General features: G+C 40.6%; 1 protein-coding gene across 3 annotated transcripts in view; it reads left to right on the plus strand.

Moving 5' to 3' along the window:
• Positions 1-4,563: 4,563 nt before the first annotated feature.
• Positions 4,564-22,931, plus strand: part of LOC134542224 (centrosomin) — an 83,959-nt gene continuing 65,591 nt past the window's right edge. For 2 of the 3 annotated variants that reach the window (XM_063386307.1, XM_063386309.1), the window contains exon 1: positions 7,632-8,273. In XM_063386307.1, the coding sequence (XP_063242377.1) occupies positions 8,191-8,273 (83 nt within the window). In that variant the 5' untranslated portion in view covers positions 7,632-8,190. Of the gene's footprint in view, positions 4,689-7,631; positions 8,274-22,931 lie in introns of those variants that run through there. The other variant, XM_063386308.1, reaches the window with a different exon arrangement.

A 22,931-nucleotide genomic window follows, 5' to 3' on the forward strand; every position in this document is an offset into this window, starting at 1 on the left:
TTTGACGCCAACCATTAGTCCTCCTCAAATCCGCACAGACCGCTATGGCGCATCGCCGCCTCGCCCCGAGCGTGTGCGACGTGAACGCACCTGGGTGCAGGGTGGTGCAACGCCTCGAACGTAAGCTGCCCTGCCTAAACGACTGTCGCCCGCGCGAAAGTCGACCACGGGGGTACCGTTAGGTGACCTGATTACCTGGACTTTGAAATTAACATTCAGCACTCTAAAAAACAATATTAATTAAGTAATGACTATGTTTAAATATTAATTGTAATTCTGGACTTAGCGCGATCAGGCGGCGTGCATGGCCCGGGATTACTTTTGCACACGACACGTTTTTGCGGGAGCGAGGCTGGGGAGTCGTGCGCATGTCACAGCCATCGCCAGTTAATCACCGCCCTCCAAGGAGACGAGACGCGAGTCGCCCGCGGAGCCTCTCGACCTCCGCCCTTGCCATCTGTCCGGAATTGCGTGAGTTTTCAGCACATCAGAAACGTGTCCTGTAGAGCGCGGCTCCCAGTAAGCGGGTCATGCACGACGCAGCGCCTGTATAGCGTGCCTGACAATAAATCACTTTGAATTGAGCCCCCGCGTATTTTTTACAACACCCGTAGTATAGCGTCCCTGGTGGCTAAAACAGCCGGGGGTAACTCCGTCGGAACGACCCTTACTGCCTGCCAGCCACGTGGCGACGTCACGCCCTGAGTCAAGAGTCTCGGCTACGCACTAGCACGTAGCTATTATTGCTAGTTGGCGCCCAGAAGCAACTCCACACCCTCAACATCACCTTGGCGGAAGGCAGAAGGCGTCAACTTAATAATCTACCTAAATATTTACAATAATAACATATATGAAATAACTATAATACATTGTCTCTTTATATTTACAACTACCATCTGGTGGCGAGTGGTGGCACTACCAGGGCCATGGCTGGAGTGTTGCGCCGCGGACAGGACTGTGACCCGGGTTTTTTATTTAATAAAGAGGAGGTACGACGTCAAACTAGTGACAGTGCATCAGAGCACTCATATTGAACTAAGTGTTACTTTGTAGGGTAATTCCTTGTACGCCGTGCAAGTGTAATGTAAGTGTAATTTGCAACTGTAATCATTCACCTGATTAAACAACCACTCCGCACCCTCCGTGCGCGACATGCCAGCGACAGTATAAATCTCGAGTTTGTGTTTGTTATTGTATTGAGCCTCCCTATCCCAGCTAGGAACAGTTTATTATGCTGCACAGGTATGCAATGTATATTTGCACATAGTTATCTGTTTACTATGATAAGTAAATGATTGCTGTTTAATGTTCACTTCCTGGATTTAATTTTTTATGATTTCCTACAGGGAAAGGCTGTTCAGAGTATGTTGGAGTAGAACACTCCTAGATAGATCACTTATAACATCCTGGAGGGAAAGGTTGTCCTGAGTATATACTAGGGTAGAACTATTGGAAATAAGAGATAGTTCAACTTATTGCTATTTGTCTGTAATCAGTTTAAACTTATTCTTTTGAATGGCAGAAAATATATTGGCCTTAAAGTAAAGCCAGTATTGTGAAGTTAATGTTTCCAAATTTAGAGCATGACGACACTCATTGATGCTCCCTCTGCTCACACTGCTTGCACAGGCAGTTATAGCCGGTCGTAATTTCGATGGGACATGTACATGGCTGTGCATGTGCAACGAACACACTCAGTGCCAAAGGAGTGCAATGTAGTGCTGTGAGGCAAATGTACGCTTTTCACGGGAAGGGACCTCTAGTGGCCAGTGGCCTTTCGGAGTTACCTCAGTTAGTTATCAACCATCAATAGGAATAGATGCTTATTACATCGTGGAGCCCTTTATACTTAGTGTTCATTGATCTCCACAGCAATATTAAGTTTCTCTTTTTAATCTTAGGGTTCAGGCTTTGTGGCTAGTCCAATGGCTGGCCCGAACTTCCCAACCTTTTAAAGTAATCTATTTGGGAATATGTTTTCAAATTCATACCTAATACGTCTGCTGGTCGTGGAACGTGGCCCGGGCCTCACTGAGAATCAAAGTTTCACAAAACATTTCTCAGCTTCACCTGCATAGGGCCACCATTTGGGTAAACAATTTAGCGTCGTGTTTCAGTTTGACGACACCCATTGGTGATTCCACTGTTCGCACAAGCCATTATGCCATCACGCTGCTTCTCATGGGTTGTGCAAGACCAGACGAATGCCACGAACAAGTGTTGTCTGGCGAGGGTGTTAGATGGTGCAGTGCCTCGTACATCTGGCACTGCTGAAGGGTCGAGTGCTGCCCGAGTGTCATTCAACCACCAATGTAAATGAACTTTTTATTTGCATTTTTTCCAGGAATCAAATGTTGACATTATTTTTAGGGAAACAATCTTGTAATAACATAAAACTCATTTGTGGATTAGCGCGACAACTCTCACAATATAGCATGTTGTATTCTATTGCACACTTCATTTTTTCATGGGAAGCGAGCCGGGGTGGCCACGCAGAATTCATTGCTTTGAGCAGTCTCACTTCCGCCTTTAACAGGGCTGGTCACATAGACATACCGTGGAGCTCTCACTGTGGCAAAACCATCACCACCAACATGAGTGTAACCAGAACCCATCATCGTCTCATCAATCAACGTCTCGTGAACAACACTTGACGCCAGCCGATAGTGCGCCTCTTAGTCGCACAGGCCGCGATGCCTCTCCGACGCCTCTCAAATCCCTGTGCCACGAACACGCCCGCGCGTATAACATGGTGCAACGAGTGTGAGTGCACCGAACGACCCGCAGCTAGCACCACTACCGGCCACCTCGGCGGAAGCACTCCGCCGGTTGTGGCAATGTGCTTCCGCCGGACTATAGCATTCAAGGGCACATGTTTTCTCTCACAGACATAAACTATGTAATGCGTATATCATCAAATGTTTTTATTTGTTAATGCAATTGTTCAACGTGCGAATAGGTACTAAACTTGGCCGCGTATGTTTCCCGCGCGCTGCGCTTCGGGCGCGCAATTGGCAGGCCTGCTGTAGCGCTGTGCTACACGAGCGAGGCAGTACCCACCGGGAGCTCGAAGAGGCTGGTCGTCTTCGCGCAGCGTTGAGAGGCCACCTTCGCGCCAATTTCGCAACCACATCTAGATTGTGAGTTACAACACCACTAGCCGTGCATCACCGCGCAGGTCTTAGCAGCAACGTCCGCCACGTACTGTTCTCTCAAAACTCCCCCCCCTCTTCAATGTAAGCAGGGTCATCGCCGAACAGCCGTACATGCGCAGAGCTCTCTAACCCTGAACAGTCGCGGCCAGGGGATGGATAGCACCATGTAGAGGTTGATGTGTAATAAAACCCACACTTCACGTAGCGGAGTGTATCATTTGTAGTGTAAGGCGTCTTGGGTGGCCTAAACAGCCCAAGGATCACCTCTATGGACACGTCCCTGCCTCCTGCCACTTGGCCGAACCCAAACCCCGAGACCCATTCCGCAAAAACTTGATAGCTTTGACGGGGAGGCAGCCGGAACGGTGTCACACTTTACCGAGGGCCATGCACCAGTTAGTCATCTATATGTAATACATTATTAGGTCTACATTGGAGAGGTTTTATTGCATATGGTTCCTGTTTTTTGTTACACCACTATGCTTAGGTGTAATTATTCAGTGTAGTGTTATGTTTTTGTCTATCTGCTTATAGTAAGCGCTTCTCCCGCTATTAATGTACCTATTTACTAAGTCCATGCGGAATGCTGAGAGCATCCATAGCAGTAGCGGATCCAGAGGGGGGTTAAGGGGCTCAAGCCCCCTCCAAAAGCATCTGGGTCCACTATTGTTTTAGTGTTCGCCTTGATAAAGCCTAGCCTCAGCTGGGTCAAGCCCCTCCCAAACCAAAATCCTAGATCCGCCACTAATCCATAGAATAATTATTTTGAACTAATGCCAGTAGGACCTCACATAAATGTTAACTGCTGACATCCAGGAAAGTGTAAACCAAACCCTTCAAAATCCTAGAAGAATTTTTTAGGCCTTGCTAAAGGAATCACATTCGTGTTTGTAAATCATCCCTAATAGAAAATTCTATATTTGAAAGTTTGAATTTCGCGCCGTTTGTGCTGTAAAACAAACATTGTGCACAACATAATATACCTAAAAGGTCTCCTTATGCTTTTATTTACTTTGTAAATTTCCGAAATGTTCACACCTATATAAGTGAATTATTATAAATAAAATATATTTTTTTTATTGTTACCATAGTTGGCGTCTCCTATTATGACTTTCTGCAACAATATCAAAATATGGTTTTTAATAAGATTTTTATTGGCTTTAAATAAATTTCTTTATAATTGTTTATTATATCGTTATAGTTATGATTACATTCAAACAATTCATAATAGTCTTTTATGGTTTTAGAGAATTGGTTTTTTGATGTTTGTAATGAATGTCGTTAACGGATATCATTTGTTTATTATTGTTTTTATGGCGGATGGCGGTTTGAATGTAATTTAAACTTAAAGTTTGTAAGTGGTTAGTTGTTTGTTTTGTCTTGTACTCTTTGTTGCTGATTCTTTTGCTTTGAATTTACTTTGAGACTTGTGATTCAGCGTGTTGGTATAGTGGTTTAGTCTTCAGGTGGTAATTATTTTTACAAAATGAACGATTATACTCCCGATGAAACTGCTTTCTCCACACTTAACATGTGAGTACAGTAAGGAAACAATTTATTTTTTAATATTTAGATTGATGTAGTTTATTTAATGTAGTTTATTGCAGCTATGAGATCTTTTTTGTGTGTAAAAGTTTGCGTAATGATATTAGACAAGTTACATTAATACAGTAGTTCAGTGACAATTTAATAAACATTTGCAGGGAGACTTTATAGCAACTTGTATTTTAATTATGACAATTTATTCAATGGATGAACTTGCATGTGTAAGTTTTCTTTGTAAACAAACATTTATAAACGTTACTTTTAATCTTTCACTACGAGACCATTATTAGTTATGTTCTTTATTGAGTGCAACCAGTCAGTAATCTTAACATTTGTTCAAGAAAATAAGGAGGGTAAAATGCATTAAACATAATTAACAATAACGTTTAATTTTTTATTATGGGACAAATTATTGACAAAAATAGAGTAGCTATGACAGAGTATTTTAGTGATGATCCAATTGTTTATGTGTAAACAATTTTATTTATTGAGTGAAATAATTTGGAGTGAAATAAACGTAGATGATGGAGAAGACGGGTATAATAATTTAGGAATAAATTTGAAGGTTTGCAAGTGTTAAAAAAGAGTGAAAACATGTTGGTTACAAGTGCAGTATCAAGCTATACTTCACTGTCGTATGCATAGCCTACTGTAATTGGCACCAAAAAATAATTGCAGATAATTATGTAACAGAGAGGCACATCTGAAGAAAAGCAAATTAAATTTTGAAAATGGATAACAATCAAAATTAATTTTTTTATGTTGAAATTTTTTCTAATTATTCTGCTGAATGAGATTGTAATATTTCAAGAAATTTACTATATTGATGGTTGGTTATGTTAGTTTTTCTACATTTAAAATACTGTAAAATGATGGGAATAGTTGGTTGGTTAGGTTAGCTCAGCTAATCTTTATTAATTACATCATAAGTATTCATTACATATTTATTTATTCCATACAACTCTTATTTCCTTATTACATCACTCTTGTACCTCATCCGTGCTAGATCACAAACTAAAGAACATACAAACATAAAAACACTTACCTCCATTACTACCAAAACATTCACTTCCATACTCTGTTCTAATACTATAAGCCAAACTCTTGACCTACTAAAATGACATCATCGGTTTCACCTCCATTATTTTCAACAAATTGGAATCCCGTGTTGCAAACTGCACTTGAACCCAGTGTTTTATGATTCTTGTTTTCAAAATAAAATATATTTTGTTTATAGTACAGTTTTGCATCACACACATTAAACTGCTTACTTTATTTTAATATTTTTACATTAAAATACAATTGGCTAAGTTACACACAACAAATTTCTCCCTAGGACAATGTTCCATATTGCATAGCCAGTTTATATCAAAGCTTTGAAAGCATATCATCAAAATCAACAATATTTTTATACTTAATTGTACATTTTCAAATCACAAAAAGTTTTCACTGTATATTTTATTTTTATTTTTTAAAGTTAAAAAACATTGAATATGTTACAAAGAACAGTTGCTGTGGGGAACAATGTTCCTCAAAGTTTTATTCATATTTTCAGATTCAAGTATATTTTGGTAATTATATGTCATCACAAAAATATCCCATTTTTCTCTGTATTTTAATATTTTATGTTAAAATATAAGATTATTTTGATTATGGAACAATGACCAGAGTTTTACAGGATGTGTTTTAAAAAAAAATGTATCATGATTAAAAAAATGTTTTTGCAAAATAATTAAGATCAATCAAACATCAAAGCCACTAATCCCCCCCTCTCAGTTTTAGATATCTTTCAGTCTTATGGGCACCAGGATACAAAACATTGGGCAATATAAATTCTTTGAAATAGTTATGGTGTTAGGTTTGTATTAGGAAAACAAATTATTGCAACTTGTTAGGTAAAATGTTGGTTATCCGTTCACATAAAGGTATGTGTATACATGCTAGTGGAAGAATAAAAGAAAAGTTTGGTTTTCAAACAGTAATTAATTGTTTTAAAATATTGTTTTGCAGACTGCACTTTTTGACAGTTAGTTTGAATTTCCATATTAAATACTTCTACTTATCCCTAATGTTATATTTATTCCATTATTGTCAGGGTGTCATTGACAAATGCAAAAAAATGCCAATACAATTGATTTGGGGTTGTTTTTCTATGGGTTTGTATATTCATCTTTATTGTCCATTCTTGTGGTTTCTCTATGACATTAAGAAAACCAGCAAAGGTGTACGTTCATAAAGTGTATTAAATCATTGCAGGAACCTTTAATCTATTTTATACCCTCTAATTGAGTTACCAGGCAGTGTTTGGTTTGAATTATTTTCAACCAGTGATGTAGAAGGATTTTAGTTAAAGGTTGCACCAAAATTTTTTTTTTGATTTGTGTGAATATACAAGCTATTGTTTGTAGATTCACATTATATTGTTTTCCGGCCAAATTGTTAATGGGGTCGTTACTACAATTTAAACAACCACAACACCAAAGACCTGATGCTCAGTGCTCAGAGACCTCAGGCAAGACCACTTTGTTGGAAACTGTGGCACAACAATACAGAATGCATACTGTTGGTGACTGGCGGATGCAGTTGGGAGGCTGGGTTGTTGGAGGGATGTCCCCATATATGTATATACACATATATACGTACTTATTTTTATTGTAGGCTGTTTTATAAACCCTCTGTTTCTTATTTATGCAAGCTATAAATAGCAACAGCTTGGTAATGTGTATAATTTTAAGTGAAATAGTACGCTATCCCAATATTTCAATATGATAAAGGGGATGTACGTAAACACATGACTCGCCCTCTGATGCGCAGTATCCTCCTGCCTCTTGCTTGTTATCAGCGCGGTGACGTGTGCTCCCCTCCCCTACGTCCCAAGGCGTCTTCTCGCCCCGGGGAGGGCGGGGCTAGACCGGAAGGGGAAGGCGCTGGTAGAGCGCGTAGCTCGCCGCAGCCAGTAGTAGAGAGCAATCGATCCGGGGACGTGAGTGAGTGAGCCGTGCGTCGCTAGGCAACCCAGCTTCCCAGCAGCCGCCATATCATCTCGAGTCGCCAGAGTCGCCTCAGACAGCCCTCCGGCCATGCTCAAGAGGAAGAAGAGGCACAGGCATCCTTTCTTTTCGTCCGAGTAACGGCCGCCCGCGTAGCTTTCATGTCCGCGAACTGATTTAAAAAGCGCTTAAAATCGGCGAGTACCAACCACACAAATATTTGTTTCGGCTTGTTATTATTGGCTTCGTAGTTTTTCGTTACCTCCGCGCGCGCGTGCTTTCTTTCTTTACTCCGCCGATTTTTAAAACCAAAATTTTTCGTTCGTTTTTGAAAATTTTTTAAACGTTTTGTCGTCGCGACCCGCGTTGTTTGTTTAGCCGGCCGTTCCGCAGTGATACTTGGCGCGTGTTTTCCAATTCATTTACCCCTCGAAATTTGATCGCTTGGCGGGAAGAGTCGGGTGTGCGGTGAGCGAAGAGGGACCAGGGACCGAGACGGCATGTCGATGCTGAAGTACGGGGCGAAGGTCGGGAGTCCGCCCAGACGCCCCACCGTCCTGGGCTCCGACCAGATCCCGTTTTGGTGAGTGTTGCTGCCTGCCTCCCGCTCCATGCTCCCGAGTCGAGTCGGTAGCTTGCTTCCGCGCATTGCGAAGCCGCGGGGTGTTTCGTGCATCTCTGGTTTATCTAGCGACTGCGACATGCCCGACTAGCCAACCAGCACTGTGCCTAGATTACGAGCACAACGTCCTAGCTTTGTTTCTAGCACAGGAGTCACGTGTCCACATTTCCGCCCTGCATGTTACAGCTTTTTTTTTCTCCTAAAATATTCTAAAGATTCTAGCAGATTGTTTTGTGTAGATAATAAATTATTGCTAGGAAAAAATCAAGTGTTGAATGACAAAATCAAAATATGTTTTGACATTTAAAACCATTTACTTTATCGATTTTTGGTTTTGACAAGGACCTACAGACAGATTATAAGTTGTGGGTGTAGAAAACAATGCAATAAGGGTGTGCCGTATTGGTCTGTGAAGTAAACAATGCAGTTCGTTCTTCGTTCATCCGTGCCTGACACTAAAGTGCTGCCATCGTGTTTATAGAACAATCCTGCCAGAAAAAAAATTGAGGCTATTTATAATATTATCGGAACATTATTCCAACTTGAACATGAACAATTAGGAGCTAACTGCAAAAACACTTCTTTTTCTACAATCGTCTTCGCAAAGCTTCGCCAATAAAATTTTATACTTCTTGCTCTACAGCTGCATAATTTGTCTTTCCCCTCCCCCAATACATACACACACTTTTATTCCATTCAAAGTAATTTACAAATGTTAATTTTTTAAACATGATCCCACATTTAAGAAATTATATTTGGTGTCTGATTGCGTAACTGCGTCAATTTGTTGATACTTGGCCTACAATAAAGTAAGGCTCACCAAGAACTTACTGCTTGTAAGCTAGTGTAGGTTATATATATATAAACTAAAGATTTTAGAAGTCACTGTATTCTTCTTTAGAGAACCTTTCTGGCCATTTTAAATGAAATTTTCAACACATGACTTGGTTAGTTTAACCATTTATGTATTCGTGCTGTGTGCTCTATCTGATACTTCAAAATTTGCTTCTTATACATCGCACATTGTTGTTTTATATTGTTATATTGAATACTCTTTATACCCAGGTAATGCAAGACTGATTACACTAATTTTTTAGGAGGGGGAGAGGGTTGAAGGTAGAAAGGAATAATAGCCTATCAGGATGCCTACTAACAGAGGAGGAAGTTATGAACAAAATTGCGAAATATTAGTGAAACAGAACGCTTCTGCGTGAGTAGCTATGTCGCCTGTGGCTTCTACTGTAGCTCCATATGTCAGTGATTTAGTGCCAATAGTAATGTAAGTTGCTCAAAATTTAATTTTTTTATTTTTTTTCTCTCTCTCAAAATCCCCCCTCTTCCCGGAAAAAAATTCTGCATCTGCCACTGCGTCCTAACTACTCTATATTTTTGAGTTAAAACTAAAAATATAATTTAGTGCTGTTATAATCTAACTTCATAGTTCTTATTTGTAACACAAGACAGTGGACTAAATATAGAGGTAAAGTGCTCAATATTATGGAACTAATAGAACATACAAAAACACGTGTTATATCGCATACAGTTGGCGTGTTTTGTAACATAACACTTGATATGTCATTGTCGGCGGTGAACTTTTTTTTGAATGGTTCGTGATTTGTGCCTTAAATTATGCACTGTACCTGATTACACATTTACCCACATTTTATAATTATAATAAAATGGCGGGTGTTTTGATTAACAACTCTAAATAGATTCATGTTTAATTGTGTACATCATCTAAGTTTAACCATTTTGTTGGCAATTTGTAAACCAGCAATGAGGGTCGTATGCAAAAAAAAAGTGTAATATTGTTTTTTAAATTACCAAAAATGGTCTAGTTTATTTTAATTTATTATTTACACATTCACAAGTCGCATAATGAGCTCAGATAAAGTTTAAAAATAATGGAAGCTTTCTAATCATAAGGGTGATTGGTACCTGAAATGATGCTCACCGAAGTAGATTTTGAATTCTGAGAGGTATAAGGTTTACTCAACAATCGTTATTGCGGTAAGGATTTGTCATGGGAAGTGTTCAAACGATTCCGCATCGATATTACTTCTTTACGCCTCATGATATACGTTACAAAGTGCTGTTCAGAATCAATAACCCGTAATGCAATACAGTCGATGATTGTTACGATTCGAGGGTTGGCTGGCAGTGTTTTATCGAGAGAATGATTGGTGGGCATGGAATACTGGGAGAACCATTAAATGCCTGTTTTCGCGAATGGCGATACAGCTATGTACACAATACTGGTTCAGCGCAGGGAATGTTAGGATTAAACGGACTAAACGTCCACTCAACTGCGATTATTCTCCAAACGTTATGATAGTGAAACGATTTTGGAATACACTTTGGAAACTTAATAGTCATGAACGTAACTTTAAACCAAGGAAATCGTGTTGGATAAAAAATGGCGTCAAAGATATTTAACGTTTTGTTGGTTCTCTACAACATTACGAACGCCGCGCTATCTTTAATATTTATTTTTTTTTTTAAGATACATTTAAACAAAAAAATGTATGGCTTATAACTAGAGACCCGGAAAATTCGCGGGTTCATTTCGTGTTATGCTAAAATTCAAATAATTATACCTTAGTGCTGCTTCTGTCATTGGTTCACTGTTAATCGGAGGACTGAGGGCCAATTAGAGACCCTCACTCATAGAAGTGTCGAATCACAGGCCACCCAGTCGAGACGACTCACAAGTCAGCAGCCAATGAACAGTTGGCATTTTCCCGAGTGTGTAGAGGATATTGGAGTCTATCCTGGTGGTCATTGAACCCGCGAATTTTCCGGGTCTCTACTTATAACTAGATACCTGCAAAATTCGAGGTTTAGATGGCCTTCAGGATAGACTGCGCATACCCCTGTACACTCGGGCAAATAACGCAAGTTCATTGGCTGCCGACTTGTAAGTCGTCTCAGCTGGTTTGTCTGTGATTCGATCCTTCTCTGTTGAGGGTTTATAACTGGTTGAGATTCGTCCAGATGAACAGTAAGCCAATAGCAAAATTATCTAAGAGGTATGTGTGTTTGAATTCTAGCCTATCACCGAATGAATCCGCGAATTTTGCAGGTCTTTACTTATAACACGTACATAAGTACACGCAGTGTTATTTACATCCCCGCTTGTATCCGTTTAAGCTAATGTTACAATAAACGCCACGCACATCCAGGGCCGCAACTGGGGGGGGGGGGGGGGGCAAGCGGGGCATACGCCCCGGGCGCAAAGCTGTGGGGGCGCCGAAATCGCTTGCATTGTAATTCCTACTACAACTGGTAACTGGTAAAAAGTTTTTTAACTTGCATGCCAGGAATGTCTAATCTGATTTACAATATAACGTCTCAACATATTTAATGAACAAGTCTAGTGATTATACGGACTACTTTATGGACATTGTGGGTTCATGCATGGAAGTTACAGTAGCACAGAAACTGTTACATGTAGGAATGGAAAATGCTTAAATAGCGCCATTTTTCCGTGGGAGGGCCCCCGGACCCCCCGCTGTATTGGTGTGGTATGTGCAAAAAGAGGAGGGGGGGGGGGCGCATAAATCAATTCATGCCCCGGGTGCCAGAGACTCTAGTTGCTGCCCTGCGCACATCGCGAAATGCACCACGTAGGTCGGGCGGTGTTCCGTGACGTCACCTGCCAGCCGGTAGTCAGGGAGAGGCTGCCATCGGGTCGCGGCCCCGGGGCTGCGAACAGCCGCTGCGAGGCGCCGCGATAAACACCCCGGACCCGCCGGCGCGCTGTTCACGTGTGTGTGGCTCTCCTGACCCGGGCCCATCGCTGCTCGCACACACCGGGAAACAGAAGACATCCCAGTCGCGTGGTTTTGACGTGACAACGTCTAATAAATCGATGAACGCCGGCTGCACGCACGAAAAAGTGTCCAGTTACGCTGTGTCCCGTTACGCTTATTGTACGCTTGCGCCGCATCTATCTCTCTTCCACTCGATTGGAACAACCATCGATTTGACTTTTTCGAGACACATTAAACTTGAAACACTCCCATTCGTTTCCTACTTTTCCTATCATCGTCCTATCCTTAACAGAATAACACAGATTGGAAGAAGTTAAATAGCAAACATGTATAAAATTTATAGTTAAAATAATCTCTTCGTTAAAGTAATAAACATATTTGAATTAATGAGTGCAAATAAAAGTACATTTATCAATTAAATTGTAGATTTCATTTCACTCCTTCTTTGTATCCATACAAAATAGTGATAATTCAATAAAAACGATTCAATTTTATTCATTAAAGAATGCAATCATTTCATCAATGTTTTGTTATGACGTCACGTTAAACTATCGTCCGTAAACCGACTTTACAGACAACCAATTTTTTTATTATTATTTCCGTGTAAGAAATATCGACGGTACAGGGGAAACGAGTAGTCTGAAAATAGACTTAAGCACATGTGATTTAGACGACGGTTCTCGTAACGCGCGATGGACGACCGTGAGGTAACAAAGGGGGAGAAGTGTATGTTAGTAAATCATTCAACTACCTATGACGATAGCCTTAAGTAAACTACACGTGTGTGTGAAATATAGTTGGTAACTTTGATATGTACGTATGTCTATATACTATTTCTAAATTGGCCGCTCCACCTTTCCCCGGCTGGTTTCCGCTCCTGCCCTATTAGAATCCCTTAATTGGCTTCAGCTTGTGATAGGTGCAATCTCGCCTTTTGACTTGAACAGCACTTGCAATTTGCTTAAACTACCTACTTGTTTTGCCAGCTGTACTTCTGACACTGTGGCTCTTTGCTCAGATAATGTGACTCCAGAACTATTATTACCATTTCAAGGTCATGTTCTGTGAACTGAATTCATACGAAACTAGATGATAGGATTGGCTATTGTGCACATCTTTCCAGAACCTGATATCAGCGTTTTCGCAGACGCAAAACTCGTGGAATTTAAAATGTGTTCAAAACGTGGAAACACCCAGAGGAAGTGATATCTTAGTTAGAAAAAAATATCAGTGATTGTTCATACTATGTTTATTTTAATCATAAATTCGTGTTTCGATAATAATCGTTATTTGATTTTTTATTTAGGTACATTAATTAACGTAAGACGTAAATACCATTGTGTATTAATTTGGGAAACAAATTCCACAATCTGTATAGTGTGCAAGTGTATCTGTTAATTTACCAGATCAGACAGGGGGAAAAAAGAGTTAGGCGGTACGTGAATAGCAGAAAAAATCAGAGAAATTAGCTGAAGTACGAGTGTGGAAATCCAGGACATCAAGTGATACTTGAGCTGAGCGATGACATAACGCGTTGGGCGCCACAGGTTTACATCGCGCGCGCCGTGTGGTTTGTGCGCGGACTCGCGTGGTGTCTCCTCGCTGTCAGCGATGCTTCTGTTACATACTTCCAGAGCGATTCTGTGTGCTATGCGGCTACTTTATCGCGCATCCTAGTATCCTTAAATTAATGGCTGGGTCGAAGGTGGAGTAATCTCGCCATTGACCTTAACTGAGATAAAATGGCTGACCGAGTTTATATAAGACGTGACATACAAAATAAAGCAAATCGTACAAAATTATATTTTAGTAGTTTGTTTATTAAAAAAAATTCAATTACAATAATTTTCGTAGTGTGTTTGAAAACGCACTACAAGAGAGTTACTAGCAAGTGAACTATAAAATCTATTTCCTAATAACTTTTCAACCGTAAGAAACTTTGAAGTCTATGTAAAATAAGTAAAGGTTGCTCATAACCGAGTGACCATATTTTAAAATGGGTTAGTTGGCAGTGTTTTAAAATAATAGCTTCAATTGAGCTAAGAAATCGGAAATAATAAATGCGCATAACGAAATTTTCCCGACACAAAAAAGGTATTTATTAGATTTTATATTTATCAATATATATATTAAACCTTTGGCTGTTTTTATTTAAAATGCTGTGTGACTAGGAGGCCATAATTCCTCCATACGCTCACCTTAAATTTATTTCGGTGACAACAGAGCTAAGAGATTACAAGTTGTTAAGAGTAGTTGGAAGATAAGGTCAGTGAATAGCCTCCCTGGTCTAGTTCTCCGCCCCAGTGCCATTGTGGCCCAAGGGACGACCCTGGCACCGATAAAAGCCCTCCCAGCTCGAGGTTCCTGGCAATTGCCGAGCTCATTATCTCTCGAGGATAATCTTGTCTGCGCGCCTTTGCGCTGCTCCTTGGGCGGAGTCACTAGACACACGTATGTATGTCGCATGCACTCTTGCTTGAGCTGCAGTGTTCGACTTCGTTCGTGACAAGGCGCGGTCTTGGATGTTCAATCCATTCTATTCTGGTACCGTTGTTTTTTGAACATATTGCGTGATTTGAGTGAGCAACTGTCGAGCCAAGCTGCAGTGCAAAGTGTTAATGTTTCAATGACCAGTGGAAGACCTATTGTTGTGGACAGAGATCTTGAGCGCACTAATCAAATTAATGATGTAGATAGTAGTAATAAATAAAACTGAACCCATTAATTGGGCTATACATTACGAACCCAGTTTTCTCCCCACATTATACTTGTAACAATATATTGTTACAAGTGGAAAAAACAGGCCCGTTAATTTAAGTATAATGTAATTTATTAGCTAATACTTAGTCCACAATTTACTCTCCCCACTGTAGCTCGGCTCGACTGTGGCTCCCTCTACTGTTACTCTCTTACATCACATCACATCACACTCACTCGTCCGTTCACACAACACAGTCTTGAGTGCTTCGGATCCCGATGCACCAATCTTTGCTGACGACGCCAGTCGCTCGTCTTCCACTTTCGCTCGCCAAGGGGTCTGTCGCCCTCTTCACTACATTGCCCTCGTAGGTCGCTCCGAGGACCCGCCGGTATCGCCACCAGCATCTCTCTCACACATACTCGCCGCCAGTCTCCATCTTGAATACCTGCCGAGTCCCGGCCTGTGGAAAGGTCTCGTAGCCCTGCGAAGTTACGTGTCATCAGAATCCCCGACTCGACACTCGAAGGAAGCTCCGAGAACAATCGCGTACCGAACCCTCGTGAGACGCAGAGAATCTCCGGGTCAATGGCAAACCTCTAGGGATGAGAAAGGAAGGTACCGATGCGCCACTGATAATCGGATTAGGCGCGTAGACCTAGAGGCCTCGTAACATTATGTTTTCCATTACTTACATTCTTATTTTGTATTTATTTAATAATTTTCATCTAAATATTATAGTCGTAAGCCCGCTTTGTGCTATTTAAGTTCTGTTGCGCTAGAAAATGCCTCACTTGTATTTTTCATGCCAAACAGGTTTCGGCCCTAATTCCTCGTGCAATGGGATACAACTGCTGCAATTAAAAGCGGTGATGAAGAGAGGCGGCGAGGAATGTTTTTAACTAGTCGCAGACACCGCGCAATTTCAAGTTGTTGAGAGGAGTATTAGAACTGTTCAGTATTAGACCTGTACTGAATCGGCATTAAAAAGGCGTCTTGGTGCAGAGGAGCATTTCGTTTTTTCGTGGAGAAATAGCACGTATAGCTGTGGAATATGTGGTTAATTACTTATAAATAGCAGTTAAATGGTAGGATCTTTAATGCTTATATTCTGTTCGATGGGACGCTTGTTTGCTATCTTGCGCGTAGAGACTAGTAGGCATTTGCTGTGCACACTAGTGTCGACCTCAAAGGTATTAACTTGCCTCAGTAACTATACATATAACAGTAGTAGCAGCGTTTTTATTAGTGGACTAGTCCAAAGTATCATACAAATTATATACTTTTTTCGTGTTTGTTATTTTTTAGTTTGAAACTTAACATGTAAACAAATTATTAGAGTATGTTAAAGCTACGGAGTGCGGTTTTTTGTCTTTAGAACGGGATAATCGAGAAAAATGTAGGTAAAATGTTAAACGGTATTTGTGGAAAGCTTCATGTGGGAATTTTTCTTGGGGGAAAAATGTTTATTACAAGTCAGATAGCATTTCTATGGTTCATGACCAGGTAATTATTATGTACTATCTGTCGCACCAGTTATGTTCGCTGCGACTACGGTCCTTCAACTCGCATGTCAACCACAGCTGCAGCTGACGAGGCTCAGGCGAGATGATTCGCCCACGCGCATCCCCGCGTTCCGTCTCTAGTGGGCGCCCTGCGCCAATTAGGGCCATTGTTGCGTGCCGAGGGTCTTGCTGGCCTCATCATCCTTGCCTGCTTCCAAGGATGTCTGCCTCTGTGTCCCTGCAATTTTCTGGAATAAGGATGCTGGAAGGACGTGATGTCTGGAGTGTCTCTGTCTCTGGATAGTTCGGCAGGTTCCCAAAGCCCCGTCGCGTGAAATCACGTAACTATAAAAACATTTTTCCCTCAGCTTCGAACGTTAAGTCGGTGTATTTTGATGACGCGACACTTCAAAGGCCTGCGAGACCTTTCCAGGTCGAGACTTTTATAAAAGACGTGACTGACCTGCGAGATGCAGTGAAGTGAAGAGGTGAGTGACGCCTTGGTGAGCGATAGCGGGCGACGAGTGATGAGTTTCGGGGACCGAGATGTTGGGTAAGAGACAAATGGTAGAGAGAGCCACTGTCGAACCGAGCTCCAGTGGGCAAAGCAGATAGTGAGATAGTGGGGGAAATAAAGTGTGATTGATTTATGAACAAACATTTAGACTGTTGGAATTTAGGAAATAGTGTAGCAATTAGTCTATAAATAAATTCTAATTAATTAATGTGGGCTTTTTCGGACCTGTATTCCTCACTTGTTACAGTGTTTTTTTTTTTTGGGAAGTGAAAATTTAAAAAATAGGATATGTCACACATTTAGATATCTGTTACAATTAAGGTACACAAGGTTATAATTTTTTTTAAAGGATTTTTAGGTAGATTTTTGTTTGTGTGCCCTTTAAGACTTTTTTTAATTGAAAGATCATAGGGTTAGTCAACATTGTTTTATATGTTGGTACCTGCAATTCCAAAACCGGGCGGCCCAAAGATACATTTTTTATGCCTAATTCAATATTTGTATTTAATATAAGTTACCTTGGCTGCTGGTATCGAGTGACTCGAGGTCTTTTGCGGAATACCTCGGCGTGAAAATAACAGACTCGCGCGCCCCATGTGCTGCCCGAATCACCCTCGAGAACTGTGCCTCGTCACACGAGACCGTCGTGGAACGAGCCGGGTGCAGCTGCCTCGTGTCCTCAGAGCGGGAAGGGCGCTCCCTTGAGAGAAGGGCGCTCCCTTGCTTCCCCCTGGATAAACATCGACACGTGTCGCGCGTGTCGCGTTGCCGACAAGGAGGAACATACACGCAAGGGAAGACACCCATCTGGATTGTGTTCCTTTGTGCTTTTGTCGACGTCCTAGGCCCCACGTCACAGCACGTTCGTGATTGCTCAGTTCCCAGGAATCGTCCACCGTGTATGCGCTATGGATGTATATTTTAATCTTTTAGTAATTTACTATAATAAGTTCATTTGTTTCAATTTTGCAGACACACCGTGATATAGGGTCGGAGTTGTAAACTGTAAATGAATATTTCCATCATTTTCTGAACTAAAAAATGTCAGCTCTACGTCTAAGGAATTACTCCCTCCAAACTTTCTGCCGCTTCCTAAATGAAAAATTATTCGGCCAAACATTGTTAAAGGTATGGCCTCGCATGTTTCTTCATTACTCTTTTAAGGTCTAATTCTAAACTATTAAATTGATACCTCACTTGCATATGTTCTGCCACAAATATTTCCAACAGATAATTCACTTAATGGTTGTAAAAAGTCGCGCAAGTGATGATCATTACAGATACCGTCTATTTACACCTATAATATTGCACTGAAAGAATACTATATGATTTAATATGTTTTTTGACATACGCCATTGCTGATTACACTAATGTCATAAGAAACTTCAATAACGGACAAAAATAGGAATATGCTAACACAAAAAACAAGACAAAATCAGCATATATATAAAAAAAATTATAACCCCAGACAGCACTGAAAATTACGTGAAAGAAACTAGTAAAAAAATTATTACATCACTGACAGACGCAATGGACTGACCAGTGAATACAAACAACTTTGGACAAAACAGCGACGCACATGCGAACCCAACATTGAAATTAACGAATATTGTCACAACACAACGACTACAACACAGAACAAAGTAGGCTATGACGTCTTGGTAACTCATATGTTCACGTCCTTAGGCACAGACAGACACTCTTAAGAAGCCTACTTTGTTCGTCTGTGTTGTCGTTGTGCTTTCCATATTATCTTTTTTGAATCATCGTTCGATCTGTTCCTAGCAGATTTCAATGCTTCTAGGGCCTAGGATTTTCAGTTCTGCGTACAGGAGTGGCAAACGTACCAATAAAAACTGCCACAGGTTATGAATAAATACACCATTAAGTACAGTTATATGCTACGTCGAATGTAATTTCAACCGTGCAACGGTTTTGAAGAACACTTAGTAACGGCAACCTGACCAGAATTATACAGTTAAAGGCATGACTAATTATTGTATGGTGCTGGTAACTTACATAGAAGACATGTCACAATTATTGGTGGTTTGTTGGTGGCAGTTTAAACCTAGTATAACAGACACGTAAATCCAAAACTAATATTTCAAGTTGGTGTTCTAGAGCCTATTAGTAAATATGTATTTGCAACAAGGTATATATAAAGTCTGGGAGGTGTGATTTTTGCCTTGACATGCCAAAAATTGGGATAACATAGTTTAAAATTAGAATTATAGTAAAAAATTTGAATAAATCAATATGGTGGGGCCTAATTCCCCGTAACTCTTGGCATATCGAGTTTTTTTTTATCAAGAACCTCACGAACCCAGCTTGTGTTGATCAATCAGATACACGAGTAAGGTTATGTTTTCAGAATGTTGTTTTGGAATTTGATTGAGTAAAATATTTGCTGTTTTATTTCAGTTGCATTAAATAACTATGTAATAGTTATGAGAATTATGGCCAGTCTACAATAGCAATGTCCTAAACTGTGTCCGAAGGACACTCGTCGCTGATTGGTCCACGTGACCCTCTGACGTCATGCGTCAAGTGGGCGAAGGTCCGAACCTACCTGTCCGAAGACATTCGTCAATTTTAACCTTTTTGTCCCAAGCTGTGTACTTCGGACACAGAAAAAGAACAGAACACTCACGATATTTGAATTTCCGGTTCCCGTTTGAAAACGTGGTGTTTGTTTTTGTTATTGAAGGAAATGGAAGGTGTTGATTGGGTGAGCCCAAAATAGTCTTCGGAGTCTTTTGCTTCTGAGAAACAGAAATATTGCAGCAAAAAACCAGAAGGCTGTACACACAAATACATTTCTGGCAGTGTGATATGAGTTCATTTTTTAGCATTTACATTTGCCATTTTGCCTTACTGAATAAATAATATATAATATTGAACTCCCACAACTTTCATAAGTTCAATCTCAAACTACAAAGCATCAAAACAATAAACAAAAACATTTGGTTTGGCACATTTACTGCGCTCTGGTGACAACTTTAGAAATCAATACATTCGGACATCGGACATCGCAATTGTGCGCAGGGCAGTTTTCGGTGAGACAATGTGACGTCACTCACATTCGGATAAGGACACGGACCACGCACAGGTTCGGACTGTTGTAGACGGGCTGTTATGGAGATATAAATTTGCTGTTTACAACTCCCAACCATCTGTTACGTGTGGAAAACTGAAACAAATGAAGTTATTATGAATAATTGTGGTATCGCGGGGGTTTGAATAAGCGACGGGGAAGTAAGGCCCGTGGCCTGGTCGTGCGGACGGCGAGTCCCGGCGCTGGCGGAGTGCTCGTGGAGCCCGGGGGCTGCTGCGCGGGAGCTATGCGGACCAGACGTGTGCTGGCACGGTGGCCCGGAGATAATAATAGCCACCGTCAGCCGGGCCGGCCGCGTCGCAGTCGTAGTCCTCGCCGCCATGTGTGTGCGCGCTCTCTGAAACTACACTGTTTATTTTTTATTTATTTTTATTTTCTTAGCACCCAATAGACTCAGTTGATGGGCAGTGGCTCTCTGAATATAGGGCTTGTCAACATGGTTACAACATTTATGAAATACATGCAGGTTATGATTACATACACTATTTCTAATATATGTACAATATATACATTAGCTAGCATTAAAGTTATATTACAAATTTCTAATAATGGATATTATGTTAAACAATTAAAATAAGTATTAATGAGCAGAGTTTTGTTGAACATTAGAACAATTAGATCAATATGTCTATTTCTAGTCCCGTGTACTGCGGGACGCTCGCAGCTGTTCAGTTCCTTTCAATACTGTATCTTGTTTGAAGTAGCTTGGCTTCTGGGGTTGTACCTGCATCTTTGGCGAATAATTTACCGACGTGTCGGTCGACATTGCAGTCGCCGTCATCAGGTAAACTGCCCCCTGATTAAAGACGACTGCAATGTCGACCGAAACGTCGGTGAATTATTCGCCAAGGATGCGGCTACAACCCAAAAGCCAAGCTACTTCAGACAATGGCCGTGAAAGCCTGCGAACATTATTGTATCTGTTTGTTTGCCTGAGAAATTATGTAAGTTTTTCTTTATATAATGATTGTTTTACATTTATGTAGAGCACATTGCTGTACTTTCCCAGAGGCATTGCAAGTTGTAAAAAATACATAATCTAAATCTTCCAATTTGAAGCTTAAAAATGCGGAACGCAAAATGAAAATTACCCAAATCACGGATGAAGTAATCAATGAAACACTGTACCATCAATATTATGTTCGGGTCGAATTTTCTGCGGGTCTGAATCGCTGACGTACTAAAACTTTAGAGACCATGTTTACTGATTACAAAAAATAAAAAATAAATTGTTTGGAGGCGAATAGAAAGTTAACCGTAGAAACTGAAAATACATCCAAGTTAACTACAAAAATTCTACACAGTGTGTAGTTTTTGCTTGCGTATTTCGAATGACCGATGCAGGTTTCGATCTTGTGATACTTTGTTGGTGGTACAGGGCCGATAAATATTTGTTTGGCAGTTGGAGATACCTCGGTAACATTTTTATTTTGGGAATAGTATCTTGAGTTAACTGTTTGTACAACCTATCAGCTGCAGGTTCCTCTGAGCTCTGAACACTCACGTTTAGGAGAGCTTTACAAGCACCTACTGTTTAAAGAGAGAAGGAAAAAAAACTAGTTGATCTGCCGATGGTGTTTTGTAGTTAACCTCAGAACTGTTACAAATTCTTAGAGAAGCTTCACGTACATCACACCATGAATAACATCATAGTATAGGCAAATTAATATTGAGACGGAAATAGTTATTAGCAAGCAGATTCGTTGTGAAATACGTTCTTTAGTTCCTCCGGTATCTCCCCCCCCCCCCCCCCAAAAAAAAAGCCATAAATCAGCAATGGATAGTCAGTGAGATAATTTTTTTGAAATAGAGAGTTGGTAATTTTATTAACATAAAATAGTTTTGGAAACCAACAAAGGAGCATTTTTTTTTTCATGAATTATATAATTTGTTTAGAAACTTAAAACTGATGAAATTCATTTTAAAATTTAAAGAAATGAACATCTACAAATAAACAGGATAGTATTCAATATTACTGACCAATATGTGTATTTCATGAAACTAGTCTTCCTTTAGTTGTGGCACTAGTACGTTTGACTTCACAATGATCTTCGGTATCTCTGTTGCCTTCAATTTCGTGTTCACCCTCTGAATCCGGAATATTCCGATTGAAGCAGGACCCTTCCACACATTCGCTGTACATAGTGGGGCATGTCAGCCCACTTCTCTTGCACTCACAATTTCGAAAGCAATCTCTTTTCCACCCACAGTGTACGAAATGCATTAGGTTGGCGCCTGGGCGAAACTGTGCTTGTAGTGTCTGTTCGATGTCTTGCTGAAAAGACGTTACCTCTTCACGCCTGTACTTTGTTATATACTCGCGACTATACTGGCGGGAGGCAGCTGAAGTAGGAGAAATGCTGACAAGATTAATGACGTAGTTTTAAGTTTTTTTTTTACCAACTGTCTAGAATGTTTCTTGTATCTGGTTTTGTCAAGTCCCTGTGGAACGTTTACCTCCGTACAAATTGACAATTGCTAGTGCTATCGAGACTTGAAACTTCGAATGTGCGTGTAATGAAATACTGTGGTAGTAACTTTTCGTCATGTAGTACAGTAAGTTTTATCTATGATCGTCCCGCGGAATTAACTTTTTTTTTTTGTGACAGGAAATATTTGGTGGGAGTGAAGGTAAAGCTCTACGTGCAGGGCGAATGTTTGTGCGCCGAACAAGAGGCGGTGTTGTAGTTGCGTCCTGCAGCTGCAGGTGGCGACAGGACGCTGCCTTATCCCTCTTCCCGGTCCCTGTATCCTGCCCCGCTATCGCATCCGGCGACACTCGTATCAGGCCTCTAGGAGCGCGGTACATCCTTCAATAAAGCATTACAGCCGTACCCCACTGCTGGGGATGACTTTCGCCAGAACATTTCACTCCAAGCTGATGTGAAATACAGTATGTCCATAAAAGAATGTCCCAGTTTTACAGCGTTGGTTTAATATCATCATTTAAGAGTAACTCAGTTTTTTGTGCAAGAGTGGTTCAACGTAGAAGTCCTTGACCGTTGGATTGG

This window comes from Bacillus rossius, assembly GCF_032445375.1.
Source record: "Bacillus rossius redtenbacheri isolate Brsri chromosome 4 unlocalized genomic scaffold, Brsri_v3 Brsri_v3_scf4_2, whole genome shotgun sequence".
NCBI lineage: Eukaryota > Metazoa > Arthropoda > Insecta > Phasmatodea > Bacillidae > Bacillus > Bacillus rossius.